Consider the following 27,762-nt stretch of genomic DNA (forward strand, 5'->3'; position numbering starts at 1 on the left):
TAAAAAACACCACCACCAAAACACAGGCAGCAGATCAATAGTTTGATATTTTATGCAGAATTGTAAATCACTGTGGGGTGATTTGGTGGTTTGGGGTTTTTTTTTGTCAGCAGTTCAGCTGTGAGGCTTGAGAGCATAAAAAGGAAGCATGGCTCGTGATAAAATTAGGAATTAATCTGAGCCATAAATGCTGTTTAACATTAAACATGCACAAGCCTGGTGAAGGGAAATGGGTGCTAGAGTACAACTAGACAAAGTAAGTCGGACATGAATAATGCAGCAGGTCTGAGGAGGGTCACGGGTCAGACTCCAGTACCTTGTGAAATAATGAATGCATGTCAGGTTAGAGCCATCCATCCCTCCCTAGCAAACGTGGAGTTATTGGAGATAAACCCTTGGACTTCCTGTTCTGAAACAAAGTGGCTCCTTGTAAACATCTATGTCCATTTTAAATGAATGATTAAAAGGAAAAATTCGCTGGGGTTTGCTTAAGTATTCTTTATGGACAGGAGCTCTAAAGGTTACTCTCTTCATTCATTTCCCACCCCCAGATGCTGTTAATGTTACAGGCAGGCCATGGTTGCTTCTCTGCTCTAATGTTTAGCCAAAGCTCATGTTCAAAAGGCCTTCTGTAACATATATGTAATATATATCATTATATGTATAATAGTATGTAATATTATAGTGGGTTCGAGTCTCCTTGGGTGTGCTCTTTATTTAGAGATGCACACACAAGAGAGCCTCTCACCTGTTTGCCTCCGTTAAAGGGAGCCAGACCTATTTTTACAGACACAGGCAGGCCATGGTTGCTTCTCTGCTCAAATGTTTAGCCAAAGCTCATTTTCTATAAGGCCTTCTGTAATATGTATGTAATATATATTACTATCTGTATAATATTATGTAATGTAATAGTGGGTTTGAGTCTCCTTCGATGCGCCCTTCATTTAGAGATACACACACAAGAGAGCATCTCACCAGGTTGGCTCTGTTAAAGAGAGCCAGCCCTATTTTTGAAGACACTAACTCAAACTCTAAATACCTGGTGTAGGAAAATACACACCATGTAAAAACCATCTGTGATTCACTTCAGGCTGTCTTGCTGCACCAAAATGATCACCTGGCTTTTAGGATTAGCTGCCCTCTCATTCTGAATTTGGTAAGCATCTTCACAGGGGAAAGAAACTCTAACCTGCCCCAACAGGAATCTTTCCCCCCAGATTTTCACAACAAAATAAAGTGTGAAAGGAAAAAACCTAATCCATTTTGTCAAAATTGTTCTCTGTCATTTTCTAGACTTACCTGGGCGAGTGAGCAGCTCTTTGGAGTGTTTGCTCCAGAATGCAGAGCAAGGAGGGGGATGCCTTCTCCAAAGCTCTTTGTAAAAGAGCTTAAGAATTATTTTACCTTCTCCATGGCTGCTTGTGAAAGAATTTAAGAATCATTTTACCTTCTCCATAGCTATTTGTGAGAAAATGTAAGAATTTTACATTCCCTGTAGCTACTTACGTGAGAATTTAAGAATTTTACCTTTCCCACAGCTATTTATGCAATAATTTAAGAATTATTTTACCTTCTCCATAGCTATTTATAGAAGACTTTAAGAATTTTGCCTTTCCCATAGCTATTTATAAAAGAATTTAAGAATTTTACCTTTCCCACAGCTATTTATGCAAGAATTTAAGAATCATTTTACCTTCTTCATAGCTATTTATAGAAGAGTTTAAGAATTTTGCCTTTCCCATAGCTATTTATAAAAGAATTTAAGAATTTTACCTTTCCCATAGCTATTTATGCAAGAATTAAAGAATCATTTTACCTTCTCCATAGCTATTTATGAAAGAATTTATGAATTTCACTTTCCCCATAGCCATTTATGAAAGAATTTAAAATTATTTTACCTTTCCCATAGCTATTTATAGAAGAATTTAAGAATTTTGCCCTTCCTATAGCTATTTTTAAAAGAATTTAAGAATCATTTTACCTTCTCCATAGCTATTTATAGAAGAATTTAAGAATTTTACCTTTCCCATAGCTATTTATGGAAGAATTTAAGAATTTTACCTTTCCCATAGCTATTTATGCAAGAATTAAAGAATTTTACCTTCTCCATAGCTATTTCTGCAAGAATTTAAGAATTATTTTACCTTCCTCACAGCTATTTATGCAAGAATTTAAGACTCACTTAAGAATGAATTAAGAATTACTCAAGGATTTCTTCCCTCCCTTTGAGCAAGATAAAGAGAAAAATCTCAACCCCCCCAGAAAAAAAAACAACTTAAACTAAAAATGAAATCTTTCTACTGAGGAATCCAAGAGGGGAAAATATCTAAGGGAATGGGGCTGAAGGCTTTAAGAGAAATAAAGCAGATCCATAGCTATTGCAAACGAAACATAAGATCTTGCATCTGATCTGTTAAATCTTCCATCAACAAGGTCAGGAGTAAAGACAAGCCCAGCCATGAAAACTGGAGTGAGAGTAAGCTTTCATGAAACAAATGAACAGTTTATCCTCCTCAGCTCCTCAAGTGGAAAAAACAAATTCTTTGATAGTAGGGCAGAAACTAAACATGCATATAGCATTATAAAAAAAAACCCCAACACACCACAATAACATAAACCAAACCCCACCAACATCAACCATTTTAATGAAAGAGGACCCAATCTTTCCGTGGAGCTATAAAAAGGGAGCGAGGCTAAAGCCTGATGGCAAAAAGCCTGGGCTCAGCAGCTTTGTGTGGGAAATGGTGAAATGTGACTGTGATTTATAATGAGAAAAGGTATCTACAACACACAATTTTCTACCTAGCCTCAAATAATAATTCATAGTGATGTCCCTTCCAGATAAAATACCTTTGCAATGTAGGACTCATGTGGTAAAATGATCATGATAAATGTCAGAGCGGTGCAGGTAACGGCTTTACAAACCATTAAGATTAGCTGGCTCTTTTCTCCTGCTTTTTATTTTTGATGATAACAGTAACCATGCTGTGACTCTATGTGGTAATAATATCTCAGTACTGATAAATGCCAGAGCCAGGCAGAGGTGTTTATCATTCCCGCTTCAGAAATGCTGACTAAAGTTGCCACATGTTGCCTGTCTTTTCTTTCTTCCTCCTCCCCATCTTAGAATCATAGAATGGTTTAGGTTGGAAGGCACCTCAAGGATCAGCCAGTTTCAACACCCTGCCATAGGCAGGGACACATCCCACTAGAACAGGTTGCTCAAGGTCTCATCCAACCTGACCTTGAACGTCTTCAGGGAGGTTGTGGAGGACAGAAGCACAGAACGTGATCGAAGATCACGTTCTGTGCTTCTGTCCTCCACAACCTCCCTGGGCAACCTATGGCAGTGGAAAGAATCCTGGAAAGAACCCTGTTTGCTTGGCCTAATAACTTTGCTTCTAATGAGCCCACTGACTCTTTTTCTTGCCAAATCACTGAGGGAGCATCCACAACCTCATCCAACCTGGCCTTGAACACCTCTGGGGAGGTTGTGGATTGCAGAAGCACAGAATGTCATCAAACGCCACCTCTGCATTCGCTGCTTTGAGCTCTTCAACGTGACCAAACTATAAATAATGTACAGCTACATCTGTGTGGATGAAGTATTCTTCTCCTCAGGAATTAAGAATACATGGTGAGGAAGAAATATTACCTTAGTAATTTAGAATCAGAATCAGTCAGGGTTGGAAGGGAGCACAAGGATCAGCCAGTCCCAACCCCTCTGCCCTGGCCAGGGACACCCTACCCTAGAGCAGGCTGCACACAGCCTCAGCCAGCCTGGCTTCAGCCACCTCCCTGGGCAACCCATTCCAGACTCTCACCACTCTCAAACTGAAAAACTTCCTCCTCACGTCCAGTCCTAATCTCCCCACCTCCAGCTTTGCTCCATTCCCCCTACTCCTGTCACTCCCTGAGAGCCTAAGAAGTGTCCCCCCAGCTTTTTTGTAGCCCCTTCAGATCCTGGCAGGCCACAAGAAGGTCACCTGGGAGCCTCCTCTTCTCCAGACTGAACATCCCCCAACTCTTTCAGTCTGTGCTCACAGCAGAGCTGCTGCAGCCCTCTGAGCATCCTCCTGGCCCTGCTCTGGACACTCTCCAGCATCTCCACATCCCTCTTGTCCCAGAGACTCCAGAACTGGATGCAGTACTCCAGGTGGGGTCTCAGCAGAGCAGAGCAGAGGGGGAGAATCACCTCCCTGGCCCTGCTGGCCACACTTCTCCTGCTGCAGCCCAGGCTCTGCTTGGCTTTCTGGGCTGCAAGTGCACACTGCTGACTCCTGTTGAGCTTCTGGTCCACCAGCACCCCTAAATCTCTCTCCTCAGGGCTGCTCTCCAGCCACTCCCTGCCCAGCCTGGATTTGTGCTTGGGGATGTTTTAAACTCAGTTGCATGAATTTTACACTTGAAACATTTTTTTCCTTTTTTTTTTTTTCTTTTCTTTTTTTTTTTTTTTTTCTTGTTGAAACCTTAGAAACAAAGGCACAAATCCCCACCAATGCTTATGCAGCACCTCCTGCAACTGGGATTGAGTCCTGCTTGAGATCTCGGGGTGCTAGGGTAATATGAATATTAAAAAGGAACATATACGAGGAATGCTAAGTGCTAATTAAATCATAGATGATAAGATCAGAAAAGTATTCTCAGGTTATCTGGGGCATGTAGCATGCAAGATGTTTTCCCTACGTCAGACCTACTGGCACCTTATCTAATCTGCTCCTAAGTGAAAGCACAGTTGTAGACTTAGTTACAACATCTCACCCAAATCAGTGAAAGTATCAGTCAAACCTTGCCCACGAAGCTCTGCATTATGCCAAAACAGGAAGGTATAGCTTGAACAAAAAGGGTAGCAGTGTCCTTATCACCTCAGAGGAGAGACTAAAGTGCTTAGTGCTGCTTTCTTTGTGACTAATCATGTAATATCTGCTTCTTTCCTGCAGATATTATGGCTGGGAGGTGTTACAGGTAGCAGAATAGAGCTGCAATTGAATGGTTCCTTGACAAGTGATCATGAGAAAGTACAAGTCAAAGAACAGCAAATCCTTTTGGATTTTCAAACATGATGAGGTGCAAATGTTAAGGACAAGGGGCTCATTAAATTATGATGAGGGAAAATAGGACAACAAGGATTGCCTTGCCTTGCAGGGGTTCAAGAAGAACATGGAACTGTTGGAGTGAATCTAGGGGAGCCCACAAAGATGCTCAGAGTGCTACAGCAGCTCTGCTATAAGGACAGACTATGAGAGTTGAGGCTTTGCAGCCTGAAGAAGGCTTTGAGGAGACCTTGGAGTGGCCTTCCAGTATCTGAAGGGAGCTACAGGAGAGCTGGAGAAGGACTATTGACAAGGTCTTGTAATGACAGGACGAGGAGGAATGGGTTTAAATTGGAAGAGGGGAAATTCAAACTAGATGTTAGGAAGAAGTTCTCTGCAGTGAGGGTAGTGAGACACTGGCACAGGTTGCCCAGGGAGGCTGTGGAGGACAGGAGCACAGAATGTGATCTTTGATCCGCCACCTCCCTGGAGGTGTTCAAGGCCAGGTCGGATGAGTCCTTGAACAACCTGTTCTTGTGGGAGGTGTCTCTGCCTATGGCAGGGGGTTGGAATCCTGAGCACCGAGGTCCCTTCCAACCTAAACCATTTTATGATTCTACCTAAGAAGTGCAGCCATCATAGAAGATGCAGTTGGGCAAATATCATTCCAAAATGGAATTCCACTCCAGATCATAGAATCAGAGTTGTTTTGGTTGGAAAAGGCCTCTAATGTCATCAAGTCCAACCCCTGACCTAGCACCACCGTGGCCCCAGGTGACATGTCCCCACGTTTCTTCAACGCCTTCAGGGATGGTGACTCCACCACCTCCCTGGGCAGCCTGTTCCAATGCCTGACCAGGGTCCTTTATTAATTAGAGGTGGTTTAGCTTGGGATGATAGGCTAATAGTCTAATAAAATAAATGAAAAGCACAAGAACATAATTCAGTGAAGCAGAAAATGCTTCCTTAAGATTAACAGTGAATTTTTAATCCTTACCAGTTACTCTTGCTCCCTGTGAAGGTGACAGAAGGTAAGAGGGATTCTATTTTTAACCATATATTAATGACAGCCTTTCTGGTTAAGGTAGCAGATACATTGCTGGGGAAAAGAACTTCTTAATATGTCACTCATGTGGTGATTGTCTCCTTTCTTTTTTCCTTTATCCCTCCCTCAGAAATCCAGGACAACACCACTCGCATCAAATCCATAAGAAGCCTTGTGAAAAGACTCCCCAGACCCAACTATGACACGATGAAAATGCTTTTTGAACATCTAAAGAAGTAAGTAGAGCTGTGCTACTAACAGGCTGGCTGATTGTTCCCAAAACAAATTGGTGTCCTGTGTCCAAATCCGCTTGGATATCTCATCCAAAATACCAAAGATAATGATGCTCTTTGGCAAAGCTAAGGATGATTTATGGTATCTATGCATATGCTGCTCAAGAAATCAGTGTGCCTAAGCAAAAGCACAATTCTGTCCTCTACTAGAAAAGAGCAGTTCTGGTTTCTTCCATGCAGTCAGACACTTGAGGATTGCTATGCTGCAGGTGCACTGAATCGGGCAAGTCCAACACATCCCAGTAGTGAATTTGCTCAGTTTGGTTTGACTTTCCCTAACAAAAGACCTTTTTCATCACTGTGTTTTCACCTCCAGGATCCCTGCCATTCCAGAGTCCTTTAGGGAGTCATGTAATGGTAGAAATAAGCTCATCCAAGGAGATAGATTATGAGCTCTTGTACCTTATGAGGAAGCGTGCGACAACACAGATCGGCTAAGAAACTCTGAGGGGAGGTGTGGAAGAGCAACTTTGCTCTCTTAATGTCACTGAGATATCACAGAGGCAGCAAAATTACACCATGAGGTTCCACCGTAGCATTCTTTTATGGTTTCCAGACTCTTTGAGATCCATTCCACAGAATCAAAGAATTGATCAGGTTGGAAAAGAACTTCAAGATCATCGAGTCCAACCTATCACCTAACACCTAATTAACTAAGCCATGGCACTAAGTGCCCCATCCAGCCTCCTCTTAAACACCTCCAGGGATGGGGACTACACCACCTCCCTAGGCAGCCCATTCCAATGCAAATCACTCTTGCTGAGAAGAACTTCTTCCTACCATCCAGCCCGAACCTGCACTGGTGCAGTTTGAGGCTGTGTCCCCTTGTTCTGTCCCTGGTTGCCTGGCAGAAGAGCCCAACCCCACCTGGCTACAGCCTCCCTGCAGGTAGTTGTAGACATCAATGAGGTCTGCCCTGAGCCTCCTCTCCTGCAGGCTGCACACCCCCAGCTCCCTCAGCCTCTCTTCACAGGGCTGTGCTCCAGGCTCCTCCCCAACCTTGCTGCCCTTCTCTGGACACTTTCCAGCACCTCAACATCTCTCTTGAATTGAGTAGCCCAGAACTGGACACAGCACTCAAGGTGCGGCCTGAGCAGTGCTGAGCACAGGGGTAGAAGGACTGCCTTGGTCCTGCTGGCTACACTATTCCAGATGGAGGCCAGGATGCCATTGGCCTTCTTGCCCACCTGGGCACACTGCTGGCTCACGTTCAGTCGGCTGTCAACCAGTACCCCCAGGTCTCTCTCTGATGGCTGCTCTCTGGCCTCAAAGAGACATTTGCAAGAGACATCAGCCCACAAAGTCAGCCTAGGATCTCATGTTCACCTTGTGCATTTTCTTGAGTTTCATGGCAGGAACAGAAACCACCCTGCAGCACTTTGATATGCTGAATGTGGTAGATCTCAAGATAGGAGGACATGAAAGGCAGGCTTCTGTTCCTCCCTTCATGGCTGTCTTTCTGTTGGGACTCTCCAGTGCCACTTCCTACAGTTATTTCTCAATTAAAACTGAAGGAACTAAGCTGGATCTAGGATCGTTGTGCACAGAGGAGTATTTCATCCCATGAGTGGTATAATGACCCCAGTGAGTGAGTAATAAAGACTCCAGATAAAGACTACTCTGAGCTTCTAATGAATGATGCCTTTATACTGATCATGTCTGCTGCATTCTCCTGCCATATATGTGCAAGAGATGTAGATCTTTTATCTTGTTTTCCAGCTTCCAGCTGAAACTCCAAAATAAGCTCTAGATACTCGTGGGAATGTGCCCATCTCATGGAGCATGGAGGGATTTTAAACAGTCCACAAAATGACTTGAGTTTGGCCTTGCAGAAAAGAAACAGTTTTCTCTGTCCTCATCTGATGTGTGTGAACATCCTCTCCTTCTCTAGAGAAGGGTGATAATTTATTACTGCCAGTGCAAGAATAATAAGGGAAATAATTTCCTGGGAACAACCTGAGTGCAAGAAGTGGGTACAGGCTGTCAGCACAGAGATGCCGTGCACAGAATTGACTGCACCATATGTGGCATTGATCCTAACCTGAAAAAAGTTTTGTTAGCATGTCTTGGGGGAGAGATATCAGGTACAGACAGTAAGGCTTTGATCTGATAGTTAAATCACTTGATTGAGGCTCAGGAGACATGGGTTCAGTTCTTGGCTTTGACCAAATGTTCTGGGTGACCTTGGGTAAATCACTTAATCTCTCTGTGCCTTGTTTCCTTGTTTACAAAATGATGATAATGCTTCCTTTGTCTGCCTTGGCTTTCTAGAGCATAATCTGTTTGGGACAGCAATTGTTTCCCGCTGTGGATGTGTAGAATCACTGGCAAAACTGGCCCAAGGATGGTGTGCTTTGCAGAAAAGAAATTAAAAGGGGGGGGACCACGCTAAAGGAGGGACACTGAAATATCATCAGTGCTTCGTGATGCAGATGTACACAGCCCTGGGTTTGACTGCAGCTCTTGGACGTTGTGCTACCTAAATAAGCACCTCCTGTAACCCAAGTGTCATTGCAGAAGGCGTAGTGGAGCTAGAGCTGAGGACAAGACAGTGGCACAGAAGTATGGAAGGCAGAAGGATGTGGTGTGTGAGTTGTTAGAAGGGCTATGAGGCTGGTGAAGAGCCTGGAGCATGTCCTTGGGGAGTACCTGAGGGAGCTGAGGTTGAGGGGAGGCCATAGCACACTCTGCAATTAGATTGAACTAGATTATGGTCCTGATCTGGCAGAGAGGTTGGAATCAATAAAGGGAGGCTGTAGCCAGGTGGGGTTGGGCTCTTCTGCCAGGCAACCTGCAACAGAACAAGGGGACACAGTCTCAAGCTGTGCCGGGGGAGGTCTAGGCTGGATGTTAGGAGGAAGTTGTTGGCAGAGAGAGTGATTGGCATTGGAATGGGCTGCCCAGGGAGGTGGTGGAGTCCCTGTCCCTGGAGGTGTTGAAGCCAAGCCTGGCTGAGGCACTTAGTGCCATGGTCTGGTTGATTGGCAAGGGCTGGGTGCTAGGTTGGACTGGGTGAGCTTGGAGGTCTCTTCCACCCAGATCTATTCAGTGATTCCATAATTTGAGAGTTTGAGCACTATGGGAGCCATCCTCTGGGCCTCCCTGTAGGTCAGCCTTGTCTGACACACTAACATGTCCTCAGGGAAGAATAGGGCTCCCCAGAGAGGTTGTGGAGTCTCCTTCTCTGGAGCCTTTCAAGGCCTGTCTGTCTGTGTTGCTCTGTGCCCTGAGCTAGATTGCATGATCCTTCTCTGGCACGGGGGTTGGACTCAATGATCTCTTTGGGTCCCTTCCAACCCCTGACATCCTGTGAGCCTGTGAGTCTGTGATCCTTTCTTTCCTCTCTCTCAGACAAATAGGAGACCAGGGCTGTGGAGAGCAGGCAGAACTGGGCTATGGGCCTGTGTAAGCCTGTGGCTTCTGTACAGCCCAGGCGAGCAAGTGCCTTAGTGCCACACAGGAGCTCAGCAGGAGAAGCCAACCTTTGTGCAGAAGGCTACACTTCCCCTGCATCACTGACAGCAGCGAGGCTGCACTGCAGTTTCATTCTGTGGCAGCCCAGCCTGCAGGAGCAGGTCCAGATCAAGCAGGAATAACAATTGAGATGCACTTCAGAAGAGTCCTCCTTCAGAAACCCAGACAAAGCAGCTGATGAGAGAGTCTGCACGAAAGGCCTGGCAGCAGGGATTAACACCAGTGCTGTATATCTTTCTTAAACCAAGCCCTGTGATGTTGTGAGGAGCCACAGTTCAGGGTATGAAACCCACAGGAGGAGGATTAAGAGCAAAACTTGGAGCTGCAATACCTGTTTGTTTGGGTATTGTTTGAGTTGGAGGGGTTTGGGGTTTTTTTTATCATTTGACTGGAAAAAACCCAACCCACCAATGTCTCCTGCTCATCTTTGCATGAAATTTATTCTACTTATAAGCAGAAGAGACAAAATACAGGGCTGAACAGACAGACCACATAGCTCTTGTCAGTCTATTACCATAAGAAATTGTTTTACAAGGACTCATTGAAAATTATTGAGCACAATTACTATTAGGTTATTCATACTTCTTCCCTGAAGAAGAGTAAATCAAACAAATCTATTTTACAAGTGAAAGAATAACCCAGCCTGAGTAGAGGTTTTCACAAATAAAGAGCCACAGGAAACAACCTTCTCTGCTTGAGCATCTTCAGAAAATACTGCCTTGCTCCCTACAGCCTCTGGACTGCTGTCCCATGCATTTGTGAGGACAGCATCCCTGTTCCCCAGGACTCTTTCTTGTCTACAGGTGAATTCTACTCCCAAGCAGAGGAAGCTAATGAGAGGCAGCAGACAAAATGGACAGACCTGTCTGGTCCTGTTTCGCAGGCACACGCAAGGCATCAAATCACTCAGGGAGAAACGTGAGCTGGGCACAAGCGATCCCAGTCTGCTAAATCATCATTTGTACCTGCACTTCTGCTCACTGAAGTAGAATTCAAGCCAGGCAAAAAAGGAGCATTTCACTTTTTCAAGTATTTTGTGATCAGTACCTCACCTGCGTTCACAGCAGCATCCTTCAGGTAGCTATTACACACCCACTGGGAAACCGAGGCACGAGAATGTGGAGTCACTTAAAGACCCAGAATAAAGCAGCAGTCTAAAAACCTGGAGGGTCTTTTGTTTGCACAGAAGCTTCTCTGGCGACCACAAAATACTCCTTCCTCCTGAATGCAAAATGCAGTAGGGCAGAGGAGCACCCTTGGCTGGGTCCGAGCTGGCGAGGGCAGACGCAGCTCTGCTCCAGAAGCTGTGTGCCTGCATTATACAGCACTGTGCCTGAGCTAATAAGCTGTGCTTATTAATGTTAAATTAATGAATCTCAGCCTGCTCTGCTTATTAGGTTGAGCTCCGTGCCACTGCAAAGCAGCTCTGCGACTCCCAGACCCGAGCTGCCTCACATCTGACCAGGCAGGAGCACAGGGCAGCCAAGCTTTCCATGTCGTTGTGGCCGCCCCTCGAAGGGGATACAGCAGAGGCAGGAGCCCCTCTGCCTGCTTCTCCTTGTGCTGCACACAGGCAGGATCTCGCCTGTTATTTACAGACATACAACACGGATGGGGAAATAATTAAACGGGAAGACAGGGACCAGGCTGACGCTCCCAGCCCTCTCCCTTACGTGGAAAGCACTGAACCCAGATGCCCAACTGTGGAAGATATTCTTCCAGCAGTAGCATCTGCCTCCTTGGCAGGCACTTCAGGCAAGTTGTCTGGGGAGCTCTGCAGTTGCCTCTTGGTTTATCACGTGGATCTGTTACTGTGGCCTCTCTGGCTGCCTTGGCCGAGCAGAAGCCAATTCCTTTTGATTCACCTTTAAATCCAAGAAACTCCATTTACTTTGCTCCATTTTGCCCCCCACACTGCACGTGGCACAGCAAGATATTTTCAGATGCTGTCCAGGCTTTCTGCCCTGTCAGAGAGAGAATGGTGATTTTCTTTCTGATTGCCTTCCCCCCCGCCCAAGTTCTTCGTTCTTGCTAGGAATTGTTTGCACCAATTTCACTAGAAATAAGCTCTTCACCAAGGGTAGAATCATAGAGTCAGTCAGGACCGCAGGATCATCCAGCTCCAACCCCCCCTGCCAGGGGCAGGGACACCTCACACTAGATCAGACTGGACAGAGCCTCATCCAGCCTGGCCTTAAACACTGTGTCCAGTTCTGGGCTACTCAATTCAAGAGAGATGCTGAGGTACTGGAAAGTGTCCAGAGAGGGGCAGCAAGGCTGGGGAGGGGCCTGGAGCACAGCCCTGTGAGGAGAGGCTGAGGGAGCTGGGGGTGTGCAGCCTGCAGCAGAGGAGGCTCAGGGCAGACCTCATTGATGTCTACAACTACCTGAAGGGAGGCTGTAGCCAGGTGGGGTTGGGCTCTTCTGCCAGGCAACCAGCAACAGAACAAGGGGACACAGTCTGAAGCTGTGCCAGGGCAGGTCTAGGCTGGATGTTAGGAGGAAGTTATTGGCAGAGAGAGTGATTGGCATTGGAATGGGCTGCCCAGGGAGGTGGTGGAGTTGCCATCCCTGGAAATGTTAAAGAAAAGCCTGGCTGGGGCACTTAGTGCCATGGTCTGGTTGATTGGCCAGGGCTGGGTGCTAGGTTGGACTGGATGAGCTTGGAGGTGTTCTCCAATCTGCTTGATTCTATGATCTCTAGGGATGAGACTTCCACCACCTTCCTGGGCAACCCCTTCCAGGCTCTCACCACCCTCATGCTGAAGAACCTCTTCCTACCATCCAGTCTGAATCTACCCATTTCTTCTTTTTTCACCATGGATAAACCCACTCCTATTGCTGTGTTTTCTCTCAAAGCTCTCAGGCATCCATGCTTTGGTTGCTTTGAAAAAGTAACTTTCCCCCACATTCATAGGTCAATGAACAGACAAAAGCATCCAACCTTGACAAACAAAACATGTCCCACTCCCAACCTTGCAACCTTTGGCAGCTTCAAGCTGGAGAACACAGGGCTTTGCAAACTACATGTGACTAAAAAGACTTCTTCCTACCTAGTCAAGATTTAAAAAGGAAAGAAAATAAAAGGGAGGGTATGGGGGGAAAAGCCACAGATAGAGAGAAGCCCACAGTAGCCTGCACACCAGGACCCGATGACAATGTGATGACAAGTCCAGCAGCAGCACCCACAATTCTGAGGGGAAATCAGTAAAGCAAGTTATAGTATGGCATGTAGTAACTTGAAGTAGGAGATGTCTGCAGACTCTTGGGGTTCTGTTTTATTTTCTTTAAAGCTGGTGAAGGAAGGATGCAGCAGACGTGACTTTCACTTAGTAAACTGTGTGTCACAGCAGCACTTGCAAGCAGGCTTCAATGTTAAATCTAAGCTCTGGAGAACCTGGTTTTTTTCCACAGTAGAAGAACAGATTACGTTAAGAACTGTACAAGCTTTTTATTAAGAGAAGGAAAAGAAGAAAACTGTAGAAGTTGAGTAAAAGGGGAAGAAAATCACAAACAAAACAAGTAAAGAAACACCCAACCCCGACCACAGCCTCATCCAGCCTGGCCTTAAACACCTCCAGGGATGAGGCTTCCAACACCTCCCTGGGCAACCCCTTCCAGGCTCTCACCACCCTCATGATGAACAACTTCTTCCTAACATCCAGGCTGAATCTCCCCATTTCCAGCTTTGTTCCATTCCCTCCAGGCCTATCACTACCTGACAGCCTAAAAAGTCCCTCCCCAGCTTTCTTGTAGCCCCTTTCAGATATTGAAAGGCCACAAGAAGGTCACCTGGGAGCCTTCTCTTCAGACTGCACAGCCCCAACTGCCTCAGTCTCTCCTAACAGCAGAGCAGCTCCAGCCCTCTGATCATACTTGTGGCCCTTCTCTGGACACCTTCCAGGACCTCCATATCCCTCTTGTCCCAGGGGCTCCAGAGCTGGATGCAGCACTCCAGGTGGGGTCTCAGCAGTGTGGAGCAGAGGGGCAGGATCACTTCTTTCATCCTGCTGCCCACACTGCTCTTGCTGCAGCCCAGGCTCTGGTTGCTCTCTGGGCAGCCAGAGCACACTTACAGCTCAGGCTGAGCTTCTCATCCACCAGCACCCCCAACTCCCTCTCCTCAGGGCTGCCTTCAAGCCTGTCCCTGCCCAGCCTATATTGGTGCTTGGGGCTGCCTGCAGGACCTTGCCCTTGGGCTTCTTGAACTTCCTGAAGTTCACTTCAGGAAAACTGTCCAGGTTCAAGAGTGTGCAGAAGCACAGAAGCCCTTGCCTAAAGGCACAAGAAAGACTGATTGCTGACATGATTTCTCAAATCAAGGCCTTTCTCTAGAGCCAGGCAACTGATGAGTCAATCTCTCTCTCCAACCACAGGACAGTAGCAGGGAGGAAAGTTGAGTCTTACCCTTACAGCTAGTGGGATTGTGAGGGGGAGCAATACCCAGCTGCACTTGAGTAGGTGACTGGCCAGGGACTTAAAAGACTCAGGCACCCCTGGTGAGCATTTCAAGATTACTGTGAAATGAATTAATCACTTTCTGGCTTGAGAAGGGAAAAGATGTATCAAGACATGCTCTTGCACTCGTGCTTCTCTCTGTTTCAGCTGTAGAAGAGTTTTAGACACGAGTTGGAGCAATGCCAATGCTTATCCCATTTACCATAGCTTCCTGGGGCTGATTTTGTGGGAAGGAGAAGAGTCAAACCCATTTTCTCTCAGCTAAGTACACATCAGACTACTAAACTCTTCCCTTCTAAATTATCTGACACAAGAAAATGTGCATCAGGCAGAAGTGTGCTCAGGACAGGAGCAATCATAGATTTTGGATTAAAGGCAAAGGAAGAAATCCAGTCTTCTGGAAGCACTCTAAAGCCTTTTTGTTCTTTTCCACTTGAGGCAGAGGGGACATGAGACCGAGCTCTGCAGCCATGCCCATAGAATCACCTCAGCTAGAAGAACCCTTCTAGATCGAGTCTAAGCATGAACCAAGCACTGCTGGGTCACCACTAAACCATGACCCTCAGTACTACATCTGCATGGCTTTTAACTCCCTTCAGTGATGGGGACCCCACCACAGGATCACAGGATGTCAGAGGTTCTCATTGAGTCCAACCCTCCTGCCAGAGCAGGACCATACAATCTAGGTCAGGACACACAGGAACACATCCAGACAGGCCTTGAAAAGCCCCAGAGAAGGAGACTCCACAGCCTCTCTGAGAAGCCTTTTCCAGTGTTCTGTGAGCCTTACAGTCAAGAAGTTCCCCCTTGTGTTGAGCTGGAACCTCCTGTGCTGCAGCTTCCATTCATTGCTCCTTGTCTTATCACAAGGAGCAAGTGAGCAGAGCCTGTCCCCCTACTCCTGACCCCCAGCCCTCAGATATTTATAAGCACTTATTAAATCTCCTCTCAGTCTTCTGTTCTCCAGACTAAGCAGCCCCAGGCCCCTCAGCCTCTCCTCACCAGGCAGTGCTCCAGTCCCCTCATCATCCTCATATCTCTTTGCTGGATCCTCTCCAGCAGATCCCTGTCCCTCTTGAACTGAGGAGTCACTTTTCTAAGTAGTCTGCTCTAGGGCTTGACAACCCTTCCAGGGATGAGATTGTTCCTAGTGTCTATCCTAAACCTCCTCTGACACAACTTGAGGCTGTTTCTTCTTGCCCTGTTGCTTGTTCCTTGGGAGAAGAAATCGACCCCCACCTTGCCCCAACCTCCTTTCTGGAAGCTGCAGAGAGGGAGAAGGTCTCCCCTCAGCCTCCTTTTCTCTGGGAGTAAAAAAGTTTGCAAAGTTCACCTCCTCCCCAAAGAACGATGAGTAACTAAAGCTACATTTTCACCTGCATTTCCATTTGGGAAGATGAACCTTCATTTTCATAATAGCCAGGCAAATAATTACACTTGGTACCTTCCAGTGCTACCAAGCTTCCAAATGTACTGAAGTGGTGTATCAGCAGATGACAGCAGGATAAAAAGAATTACTGTAGTTTCCATTAAATATTCATGGTAGAGTTGGCTGTGTGGCTGCAACACCATCAGCTTGCTGCGTGCTGTACACAACTGCAGGCAGAGCTCCCACTCTTCATCCCACCTTACTCAATATCAAACCATCTCTAGAAAGCTTGTCAAACATTAGTTAGACCTCCTAACTTCCATTTTAGGTCAGATTAAGGCAGTGGAACATCTCCTTGCTGAGGAGAGGCTGAGGGAGCTGGGGAGAAGAGGCGTCTGAGGTGGTGACCTTGTTTGTGCCTATAAAGATGTGCAGGGCAGTGTTGGGAGGACACAGCCAGGCTCTGCTCAGGGATGGCAAGGACAGCACAAGGGGCACTGGGGGCAAGCTGGAGGTGCCACAGGAACAGAAGGGAAAACTTTTCTCAGTGTGAGGGTGTTGGAGCCCTGGAGCAGGCTGCCCAGAGAGGTTGTGGAGTCTCCTTCTCTGGAGACAATCAAAACCCACCTGGTTACATTTCTGAGTGACCTGCCCTGGGTGATGCTGCTCTGGCAGGGGGGGATTGGACTGAGTGAGCTTTGGAGGTTCCTTCCAACCTCTACCATGCTGTGATTCTGGGTGACACTGCTATTCTCCTAGCTGTGTAGATGGAGAAAGTGAGAAATGAGGAGGGTAAGGCAGTTGCCCATGATGACACAGTGAACACTTCTCACTTCCACTCTCTGCTTACTTCCTCATCCCCCACCCCAAGCCCCCATGCCTTTGAAGGCTTGCCCATGTGCATATAGGCACTGTGGGCGTACGGGTGCATATGGCCAACACATCTTGGCAAGGCTGCTTACTGCTAAGTACTCTTTGCTTAATCAGGGCCATGTGAGAGCCCTGCTTCTGGTTTGCACTCGCATAAGGCTGAGTAAAGTCACTGGCAGAGTTAATTTATGTGATTTTGTAACCTCTTAATATTGCTCGGGGTTAGCGGTCTTTTCAACTCGAATGTTTTTTGGTTGATGAAAATTAAGAATGCTCAATTCATTACAAAATGCCTCTTCCCCCCCACCCCCATTTTCTGTTTTATTCTTTTCCATTTTGGAAGATTGGGCTTTAGCACATTAATGTCCAAGACCAGGTTGTCAAAGGGTAAAATTGCAATGCTTATCATTTTTCTCTCTAAAGATAGGGGATTTGTCTCAAAAGAAAAAAAACAAACATAGCTGTAAAATAAATAAAGCCTTGAAGTTTCTAAAGATATTCATTGGAACTTAAATTAAAAAGCAACAACCAACCCAAACAACAAAACAGAACAAAAAAAAAAAGAAAGAAAGAAAAAGACTTTAATGCCAAAATGTCAACGCCCTGTGCTAAATAATTACTATAACACAATAGGAACTATTCTACTATCGATTGAAAGGGAATTTATGCAGGTAATTCATTAAGGCTGGTGGGAGTTTGGCATGTAAATCCCCCAGCACTTTGATGGAGAAGCAGGACCCTGATGACTTTCCCTTCCTTTTTCTGTTCATTTGTTTGTTTGGTGAGCTGTGAAATGCAAGCGTACAAAAGAAAGTAAAAGCAAACACCTGGACAACAGGGGCTATGCTCTCTCAGACTTCTGAAAGGATATTAGATGGTGTCTCACAATTTACAAAAGATGTAAAAGTCATTTCAAAACCCTCCTCTTGTTAAGAGAATCAATGAATTATCTTCTTTCATCTGGGTGTTAGGAGGAAGTTCTTCACAGAGACTCTCTCTGATTTGCCATTGGAATGGGCTGCCCAGAGAGGTGATGGAGTCACCATCCCTGGGGGTGTTCAGGAAAAGCCTGGATGAGGCACTTAGTGCCATGGTCTGGTTGACTGGATAGGACTGGGTGCTAGGTTGGACTAGATGAGCTTGGAGGTCTCTTCCAACCAGGTTAATTCTATGATTCTATGATTTTTTTCCCCTTTTGCTGTCAATTGTACTCCACATTCCAACGGCTGCAGGTTACCACCTTCAGGCATCTCTCTTTTTGTGGTCAAGTGCATGGGTGGTAGCTCTGACAGAGCCTTGGCCTTTTCCTGAGGAAGATCTACAAAGTCCTTTGAGTAACAACCAATCTAAGAAAGAAATGGAGAGGCAATCTGTGGGCTGGAATGCACCCTCCTTGTAATGTGAACAAAAAGCTGGCGATGAAATGTAAACCTAAATCACAGCAGAGTGACCTACTTTAAGGCATTTGCCAAAGAGACAGCATTTGAGACAGCTCCTCTGAAGTAGCGTCTTTATGTCTATGCCATCTGCAGATTTATTGTTGTGCTTTAGAAAAATAAAAAATGAGAGAGAGAGAAAGAGAAAAAGGAGGGGGGAAAAAAAGGAGGATATAAAGGAAAGAAAAAAAATTAGGGGAAGAAAAACCTATACCATGCCTGAACAAAACTCCGCTTCATCTACAGGAAAGATTCCAGTACTGTGGGCACCACACCCACACCTACTGATGTGGTCCAAGTTGGGTTTTGTTCTTTTCTTTAGAGGCACCTAATTAAGAAACCCTGACTCATTTACATGGCCACGTTTGATCTAAATTACACTCCAAACCACACCAAATTAGGAGCATCTGTGAATGTGAAGTGTTTGTTCCCAGTGACTGGTAGAACAGGGCCAGCTCTGGCCGGCACATGTTCAAGTGGCGAGAAATAGTTCAGATGTAGCATACTTCTGAGACCCACTTTTCCACTAATAATTCATAATGAGTTAAACCAGTATCTCTGCCTGAACAATTGTTTCAGGCTGTGAAAAAAAATATAATTAAAACAAAAAAATCTCATTTTACTTTTAAAAGGAAGAGGGAGGGGAACCAGTGGTGGACAAACACCTAGTTTGGTTGTTGCCCCTGCATTGGCACAACCATCAGTGCCAGTTTCAATCTGACAACCATCAGTGGCAATTTCAATCTGTGCAGTGCCTGTTTTATCAGATATACATTACTGCTGAAGGCTGGACTAAAGGAAAGTATCTACAAGTGATTAGCTGGTGTTCACAGACAAGGCCTTCTGCCTCAATATTGGTCTTCCATTGTTAACTCTCTGAGTGAGGAGCAGGGTCTCAGCTCAGGGATGTGGTACCCTGCATGCTGGATGACAGGAAAAATTCAAGACCACCAAATCTGAGAGCAGTGCTTCCCTTTCCAGGCTGCATTGCTGGTGCCATCTAACTATGTTTGCTGATGTCCTAGACCACCACTCTGTACAAAACAGAATCACAGCATCACTGAACCTTAGAGGTTGGAAGTGACCTCCAGAGATCATAGAATCATAGAATCAACCAGGTTGGAAGAGACCTCCAAGCTCATCCAGCCCAACCTAGCACTCAGCCCTAGCCAGTCAACCAGACCTTGGCACTAACTGCCTCACCCAGGTTTTTTTTTAACACCTCCAGGGACAGGTGACTCCACCATCTCTCTGGTCTCATCAAGTCCAACCTCCCTGCCAAGGCAGCTTCACCCAGGATAGTTCACACAGGAATGCATCCAGGCAGGTTTTGAAAGTCTCCAGAGGAGGACACTCCACAACCTCTCTGGGCAGCCTGTTTCAGTGCTCTGTCACCCTCACTTCATGTTGAGCTGAAACCTTCTCTGTTGCAGTTTGTAGCTGTTGCTCCTTGTCTTATTGCTGCTGAACACTGAGGAGTGCCCCAGGCACTTGACACCCACCCCTCAGATATTTGTACACATTGATCAGGTCTCCTCTCAGCCTTCTCTTCTCCAGACTAAATACCCTCAAGTTTCTCAGTCTCTCTTCGTTTGGGAGATGCTCAAAACCATGTCCTGAAGCAACGAGGGAACTTCCATCCCACTTTGCCAGAGACAAGAGCAAGCAAGCAGGATTGCAGAAGCCACTCATCACTATTTTGCTGCCTTATAGCCTGAACTGACAAACTCCAAAAGGAAAAAAAAAAGCCTTTATCTCACTCTAACTTAAGACAGAGGAGCTGCCTGAGCACCAAGGAGTGCAAATCCCAGTGCCACAGGATCTGCAATTCCCAGCCCATTAGTGCAATTTGGCCCATGGTGTTTGGCAGCCACCTCTCATTCTTCCCATCTTTTATACTTTATGAATAGCCCAAGTTACATAATACCAGTGACAATTTGCTTGTGGCAAGCATGAGAGCATCCCTGTTTTACCATTGCATTCAAACTTTAAGCCACATTTTGACATCTAAGGATCGTCTTGCACTCCCACATATTCTATACAATGAAGGTTTGTGTTCCAGTGAGGGGAGGAGGGAAGGAACTTTATAAATAACATGACTCCTTTTGTCTGAAGAGATTTTAATACATTTGTCTGATCTACTGGCTTTTTTTTTTTTTTTTTTTTTTTTTTTGCAGTAGCTAGAATACAATTTGAATATATTAATATTTTCAGCAACTGTGCTGAGGGAGCCCAGTTAATAACTTATGCATGGATATATAAGATACACTTCAGACAGAGGTAATGTTTTTTAGCCCTTCTGTTGGTAATACTTAGAAACACACAATGAAAGAGCCTGTTCTTTCCTCCTCTTTGTTGTGGGCATGCATTGTGATGGTATGGAGCCAGTGTTCTTTCTGTCGTCTAGGCAGGCTGGATTCAATAAGCAGCTCTATATGCATATTATGACAATGTGGTCAAGGGAACCAGATTTTTTTAACTCTACCTTCATGTGCCTGTGCAGGATAAAAAAATCTGGTATTTATTTCTCTCGTCCTCCTTCAATATGTTAACAAAATCATAATTTGATACAGGTTATGTTGGCTTTGTAATTAAAATTACAGAGCTAGATGAAAATACAGCAAGATGTTGCTGAACGGAAAATATTTATCTTCTGCTGCCCTGAGCATTATGGTGCAATGCAAGAGCAGGAATCTGTGGAGAGGCTAACCCCAGCCAGCTCCAAGACAGCTTGCCTCCTCCCCTGCCCCACCAGGTGCCACTGGTTACCTCCTCCAAGCCAGTGCTTTTCCTGCCCACCTCTCCAGAGATTTCCTGCAGCGTTCTGCAAGTGGATCCCTTGCCGTGGAGATGAGCCAAGAAAAGCTCTGGGTTTTCACAGATCTTACCCATCTGTCTCCTGTACCTCTCCCAGCACCTTCACGGACAAAGTGCAAACCTTTAGCACCATGTTCTTTGTGTCAGCACTAGGCTTGGCCTCACCAAAGCACCTCAGGATAGCACTTCATCAGCCTTAAAACTGTTCCCACCTCCCAGATCATTGTCGTTCATATTGACAAGTCTGGGACCTCACCAAACACCATCATCAATCTTGGAGACTCCAGTAGAGTAGAGCATATGGGACAAGCCCTATAGCATGTGGAAGCTTTCCAGTAAGTAAAGTTTGCTGCTAACATCAGTTTGCTCATACAGAACTTTCAGTCCAGAGAGGTTTTTCAGTAAGGCTGTGTCAGCAGTGGGAAGAGTCAGCTTAAGACCACCTCCTAGGACAACCCAGATATGTTTCCATATAACTGTCTCATAAAAGTGTCATCATAAGGATGAGTTTTCCATTCCTCCAGAGCATCTATCCCACAGAGGTCATTGCAGCTGCTGTGGAATCAGTGTCCCAGAGGTAGAAACCTCAGGACAAATTGCAGGTCTGGGTGAATGTGTTTTGCATCTCACCAGCTCACAACAGTTGGGAAGTGCTTAACCTCCCTGGGTAGTTCACTAAGAGGTTTCCATCACTCTTCATATTAAATTAAGTTTATAGAGTTTTGCATCCTGAAACTAAAACATTTGATTCCTAAAGGGGCACTTTCTCAGCTTGTGTATATCCATCTACAGCCTCTCACTTCAAGTTGGACAGTCTCTGTTGCAGGTAAAATTCGCTGCAGTACCTACCAAAAAAAAGCCCCAACATCCTGAACTTAGTCTGATCTGAGAACCAGGCAGTGCAGTGTCACTGGTCTTTGAGAACACAGAGCAATGAAAATATATCACATGTGAAGCACTAATGCTTCATCTCCAAGAGCACCAAAGGAGGTCATAAAGGGACGTACCTGTTGGCAAGGTGGCCACTATCAGAAATGCTTCTCTGCAGCTCTGAGTGTCGTGTCCAGTTCTGGAGTCCTCAGCACAAGAAAGAGGTGAACCTGTTGGACAGGGTTCAGAGGAGAGCCACAAAAGAAGAGCTGGAACAGAGAAGGCTCCAGGGAGACCATATTTATTGTGTGGCATTTCAAGACTTAGAGAGGAGCCTATCAGGAAGATGGTGACAATCTTTATAGTAGGACAAGCCTATCACAACAAGGCAAGTGGTGGTGGCTTTAAACTAAAATAGGGGAGATTTAGACTAGATCTAAGGAAGATTTCTTTTTCCATTGAGGGTGGCAAAAGACTGGCACAGGTTACCCAAAAAAAAGTAGATGCCCCATCCCTAGAAACATTGCAGGGCAGGCTGGACAGAGCTCTGTGCAATCTGGTCTGCTTGAAGGTGTCCATTCTCACCGCAGGGGGCTTGGACTAGGTGGCTTTTAAAAGTTCCTTCTAACCAAAACCTCTCTCTGATTCTGTTAGGGGCACTCAGTTAAGCTGTGACCAAGAGATTTGATACCCTGGAAGCTGCTCACTTAGTGTGCTGTCCCAGGACTGATGGCTTTGATATCAGCAGGTTGGACTTGGTGACCTTGAGGTCTTCTCCAACTGAAATGATGCTCTCATCCTGTGATATTGGTTGCGAGGTCTAAGTGACTCATGTATGTTCTCTCATCATCTTTTTTCTAACTGTGGATTTTGATCAGGGTCAGATAAAAGCAGATATTGGCAAATCTGGCCACTTGAAGCTTCAAAGATGAAAGAAACACAACTACTGAGAGCTAGGGCTGCCTGTATTGAGAATAAAGACTTTTGTAAAGGGTCTAAGGCAGTTAGACCACAGTCAGCTGAGATCAGTACGTGTGTGAGAGTGAGTATTTGACTTTAAAAGGAGCTGATGAGAAAATTCAATGCTAGTTTAAAGCTAGCAAATATTGCAGAAGTTGCAGTACTACAAAGGGTGAATCTTGGAAAGAGACTGGAGCACCTCTGCTATGAGGACAGGCTGAGAGAGTTGGGGCTCTTCAGTCTGGAGAAGAGAAGGCTTCCAGGACACCTTATAGTGGCCTTCCAGTACCTGAAGGAGGCCTATCCAATGGGGAGGGACCATTTACAAGTTCTTGTAATAACAGGATGAGGGGTAGCAGGTTTGAACTGGAAGAAGGGAGATTTAGACTAGATGTTAGGAGGAAGTTATTTACAGTGAGGGTGGTGAGACACTGGCACAGGTTGCCCAGGGAGGTGTTCAAGGCCAGGTTGGATGAGGCCTTGAGCAACCTGCTCTAGTGGGAGGTGTCCCTGCCTATGGCAGGGGGTTGGAGCTGGCTGATCCTTGAGGTCCCTTCCAACCTAAACCATTCTGTGATTCTCTGATAGTCTCTGGAAAATCCTCCACTCCAGGCAGTTTGTGCCTTTAGTGCAACAGACTACAGACGGGCACGAGAAACAGACGTCAGGCTAAGGTGAGTGGACAAGACAGGCAAAGTGTAAGTGGAAAAGACAATGCTGACATAGTAAATTCCTTGCTCAAGGGTGAGTAAAATGTAAACAAGTTTAAAGAAATCAAAGACTGCTGGCACATACTCACTAGTGCAGTTAAGAGATACATTCATCCGACTCGTGCTCGATATCAGGGCTGAAGCAATCGCGGTGCTGGGAGGCATGTTAAAGCATCTTTCAAATCTGATACAAATGCAGCACAGATATATATTGCAGCAGCAGCTTGTGGAGAGCTCAGAACTCAACCTGAGAGAAGGAGGAATCCTGGCTGAGGTCAGATCCCAGAGGAAATAGTCTCTGCTGGGTAGACTGCTGCAAAAAGAGTTTTTAAACTGAGACTGTTGTCAGACTTTTAGCTTGAGGCTTTTTAAAGACATTTCACAGAGTAACACAATGGTTTAGGTTGGAAGGGACCTCAAAGATTATCTAGTTCCAGCATGGGCAGGGACACCTCCCACTAGAACAGGTTGCTCAAGGCCTCATCTAACCTGGTCTTGAACACCTCCAGGGAGATTGTGGGGGACAGAAGCACAGAATGTGATCTTTGATCGTATCCTGTGCTTCTGTCCTCCACAACCTCCCTGGGCAATCTGTGCCAGTGTCTCACCACCCTCACTCCAAAGAATTTTCTTCCTAACATCTACTTTCAATCTCCCCTCTGCCAGTTTAAACCCATTCCTCCTCCTCTTGTCATTACCAGACCTTGTCAATAGTCTCTGCCCATCCCTCCTGCAGACCCCTTCAGATATTGGAAGGCCACTGCAAGGTCTCCTCGAATCCAGACTGAAGATTCCCAACTCTCTCAGCCTGTCCCCAGAGCAGAGCTGCTGCAGCCCTCTCAGCATCTTGGTGGCCTCCTCTGGACTGGCTTCAACAGTTCCATGTTGTGTTGGGGGCTCCAGAACTGCACACAGTACTCCAGGTGGGGTCTGAGGAGAGCAGAGTAAAGGAGGAGAATCCTCTCCCTTTCCCTGCTGGCCACACTACTCTTGCCACAGCCCAGCACAGGGCTGGCTGCATGCATTTGAAAGACTTTTAGGAAGATCTTTTAAACATAGTCTGAAAACAACATACTGGAGATTTGCTGTTAGAAACATTTAATAGGCCAATATTAACAAAATTTTCATCATTTGCAGACTTCAGACTATTTATGAATTACATATTTAAGAGCTCACAACAAGGAAAGCCCTTGGTGAAAGTTTGTTCTCTGACTTTCATGGAATTCCTTGCCACATTCTCCAGTTTCAACATCAAAAATAGCTGGGTTGTCTCAACGAAGCAAATAATTTATTCACAGTGCTGGGCAAAACCAAAGTGTTGTGTAGCAAAACTAAATCGTTGGGGTTTGTTGTTTGGGGTTTGTTGGTTTGGGTTTGGTTGTTTTCTTTTTCACAAGAAGCTTTAGGCTCAGCAGCCAAGATGCATTTCTGAGCAGGTTGTCTACAGTTCAGCGTCCCAGGTTGTAATTCCACCCAATTGCCACTTTGGGGCTTTAAGTCAGAAAGTAAAGCTGTCATATCCAGGGCTGAGTTATTTGCTGTCAGCTGGATTACCGTAGCACAAAGGGGCTATAATTGAAGGCTGCAAGGGTTGTAGATTGAACATAGTCAAAAGCAGTAATTCCACTTAGTAAAAGCAGATATCATCCAGAGTGAGAAAAGTTAAGCTTATATGAGGTGAAATTCTGACTCCTTTCTGCTCCCAGTTTTGTCAGTGACTTTAACAGTAAGCAAAATTTCACTGGGAGTTGAGATAGGTGCTGCAAAGTGTGCAAGGAAGTGGAAGTTAAAGCAGCTGTTAACCTGGGGTGTCTAAAATACATTTTCTGAGCACAGAGAGCAGTCAGAGCATGCACTTCCAAGTGCAGACTGTTTTCTTGCCACAGCACTGCAGGCAGCCCCTCTGAGGGCCAAGGAGACAAAACTGTACTAGTGGAGTACACCTGAGATGTACAGTAAGAGTTACCTCCCTGGAGCTGCTGGTTGTTCATCATGCTGGGGGCCATGGTGGAACTGGGCTAATGCAGCACGGAGGAGTGTAGCTTGTAAGGGACTTCAGAAAGCTGTGGCACCGCTGAGTCTCAGTGTCAGTGCTGACATCCTTCCACCCCAGCCACCCTTTTGAAAGACAGGGAGACACTGCTGGCAGAAAGAGTGCAGTGGCAGCCGGCAGACACCCCGAGCTGAGATGGGGAAGGGCCTCGGAGCACTGCCCTGTGGGGAGAGGCTGGGGCACCTGCGGCTTTTTGGGCTGCTGAGGAGGAGGCTTAGAGGGTGTCTGATCAGTGTTTAGAAATGTCTGAGGGCTGGAGGTCAAGAGGGAGGGGGCAAACTCTTCTCAGTTGTGCCCTGTGACAGGATGAGGGGTAATGGACATCAACTTACAGCACAGGAGGTGTACTTCCCTCCCAACACAAGGGGGAACTTCTTGACTCTAAGGGAACAGGTTCCCCAGAGAGGCTGTGGAGTCTCCTTCTCTGGAGGCCTTTCAAGGCCTGTCTGGATGTGGTCCTGTGTGCCCTGAGCTGGATTCTATGGCTCTGCTCTGGCAGTGGGGTTGGACTTGAGGGTCTCTTTGGGTCCCTTCCAACCCCTGACATCCTGTGAGCCTGTGATCCTGTGACTGGGAGGAGGAAGATTGTAATGCTGAGTCTCATCATCGTGCTGCTTTTCTTACCAGTAAATCTGAACCAAAGACTGCAATTTATGTGAGTCATAGAATCATAGAATCATAGAATCAACCAGGTTGGAAGAGACCTCCAAGCTCATCCAGTCCAACCTAGCACCCAGCCCTGTCCAGTCAACCAGACCACGGCACTAAGTGCCTCAGCCAGGCTTTTCTTGAAGACCTCCAGGCACAGCCACTCCACCACCTCCCTGGGCAGCCCATTCCAATGCCAATCACTCTCTCTGCCAACAACTTCCTCCTAAGTCTGTGAGCAAGGCTCTGTAGGGTCTCCTGTGTGCTTTCCACATGCCCTTTGCTTTGGGTGTGCTGTAGAAGGGTGGCTTCTCCCACTGCAGGAAAACCCAGCTGGCTCACCAGCAGGAATGCTGGCTCTGCTTTTGCCACCTACTTTTTGTTCTGTCCATCCCTCAGCACGCCAAAGCCTCGCTGTCCCCACCAGGAAACAATGCTCTTAATAACATTAATCCACCTTTAATAAGAGCCTTCATATTTGCGGAGGAGCACCAAGCCTTATTAAAACAAAGGCAAGAGGATAACAAGGCGGCAACGTGTTTTTTCCCTTGCTGACCCACTTTCTAACCTCGCTTAGAAACTTTCAGTTGATTTTAATTATGCTTAATCTAGAGCTAAGCTCACAAATGGAGCAAACTTAAGGGCTGCTTTTAAGTGAATTTCCTCGCCTGTCAGAGCTCCTCCAGCGTTCTGTGCTACGGTGAGGAGCGCCTTTGCAGCCCAGATAGAAAGCTGAGCGGGGCTCCTGCCCGTACAGGAGCATGGCTACAGTGCAGCACGGAGTTGGAGCGCTACCTTGCCCAGCAGAGCCTGTGTAGAGCATTCTTCACAGAACAATTGCTGTCTTTTTCTCATCAGCCATAGCCAGAGGCGGTAATAAGGGTGAAGGATATCTATCATGAAAAGTCCAGTGTCAATGTGTTCCCCCAATTTATTTACTGACCTTCAATGCAACAGCCATGCTCCTGACCCTCATGAGATGAAGCCTAAGGGGAAATGGCACCGAGCACCAATTCCATATCCTGTTGTTCTGTGGTCTAAATTAAGTGCTAATTAATTACCACTGGCATCTTTGGCATTGCCTGTCAAATTGGATTTAGGATATCCTCTTGCTGCTTAAACAAATAGCCCTACATCTAAAGCTAAAACCCCGGGTGTTAGCATTTTCTCCACTTGCCCATTTTCAAGCAGAAGTTTAGCAAAGCACATCCCTGGGCTTTGCAGGTAGAATTGAAATAAAAGAAACAGGAATTGATATTGTCAATTTTGATTAATAGTCCCTCATTAATAAACATCCTGTTATTCAGTTTCCACCTGCAGTTGCTGATGTTGCCTGGAATCAATTAACTCATATAATTCGATTTAGTTCACAAAGACATTTTTGGATGTGCTGTGCTGATGATAAAGGTTCTACATTTGCAGTCCTTGATTTAAGGGAGATTGTTGCTAACCGCTTCTTATTTTTAAGGTTACAAAGGGAGGTAGCTGCAGGCGTTCTGGGGAGGGGGAAATGCTGCAGCAACTTAAAAACTTACAGCTTGATTCATGTAAAACTATCTCTTGCCTTCTGAGCCACACAGCCTGTGAAATTGTGCAGACCCAGGGGCTCTGACAGGTTGCTCTTTAGGGTAAGTTAATTGTTGGGCAGAAAAAGAAGGCATCAGAAGTTGAGTTTTGAAATAAAAGAAATTAAAATGGTAATTAAAAAAAATAATAAATAAAATGA

At 45.9% G+C, this 27,762-nt stretch overlaps 1 protein-coding gene across 1 annotated transcript in view; it reads left to right on the top strand.

Annotated features, from left to right (window-relative positions):
* ARHGAP15 (Rho GTPase activating protein 15) overlaps positions 1 to 27,762 on the top strand; it is a 409,331-nt gene that overhangs the window by 367,387 nt on the left and 14,182 nt on the right. The window contains exon 12 of the mRNA XM_064154561.1: positions 6,209 to 6,314. Coding sequence (XP_064010631.1) covers positions 6,209 to 6,314 — 106 coding nt within the window. The remainder of the gene's footprint in view (positions 1 to 6,208; positions 6,315 to 27,762) is intronic.

This window comes from Pogoniulus pusillus, chromosome 2, assembly GCF_015220805.1.
Source record: "Pogoniulus pusillus isolate bPogPus1 chromosome 2, bPogPus1.pri, whole genome shotgun sequence".
NCBI lineage: Eukaryota > Metazoa > Chordata > Aves > Piciformes > Lybiidae > Pogoniulus > Pogoniulus pusillus.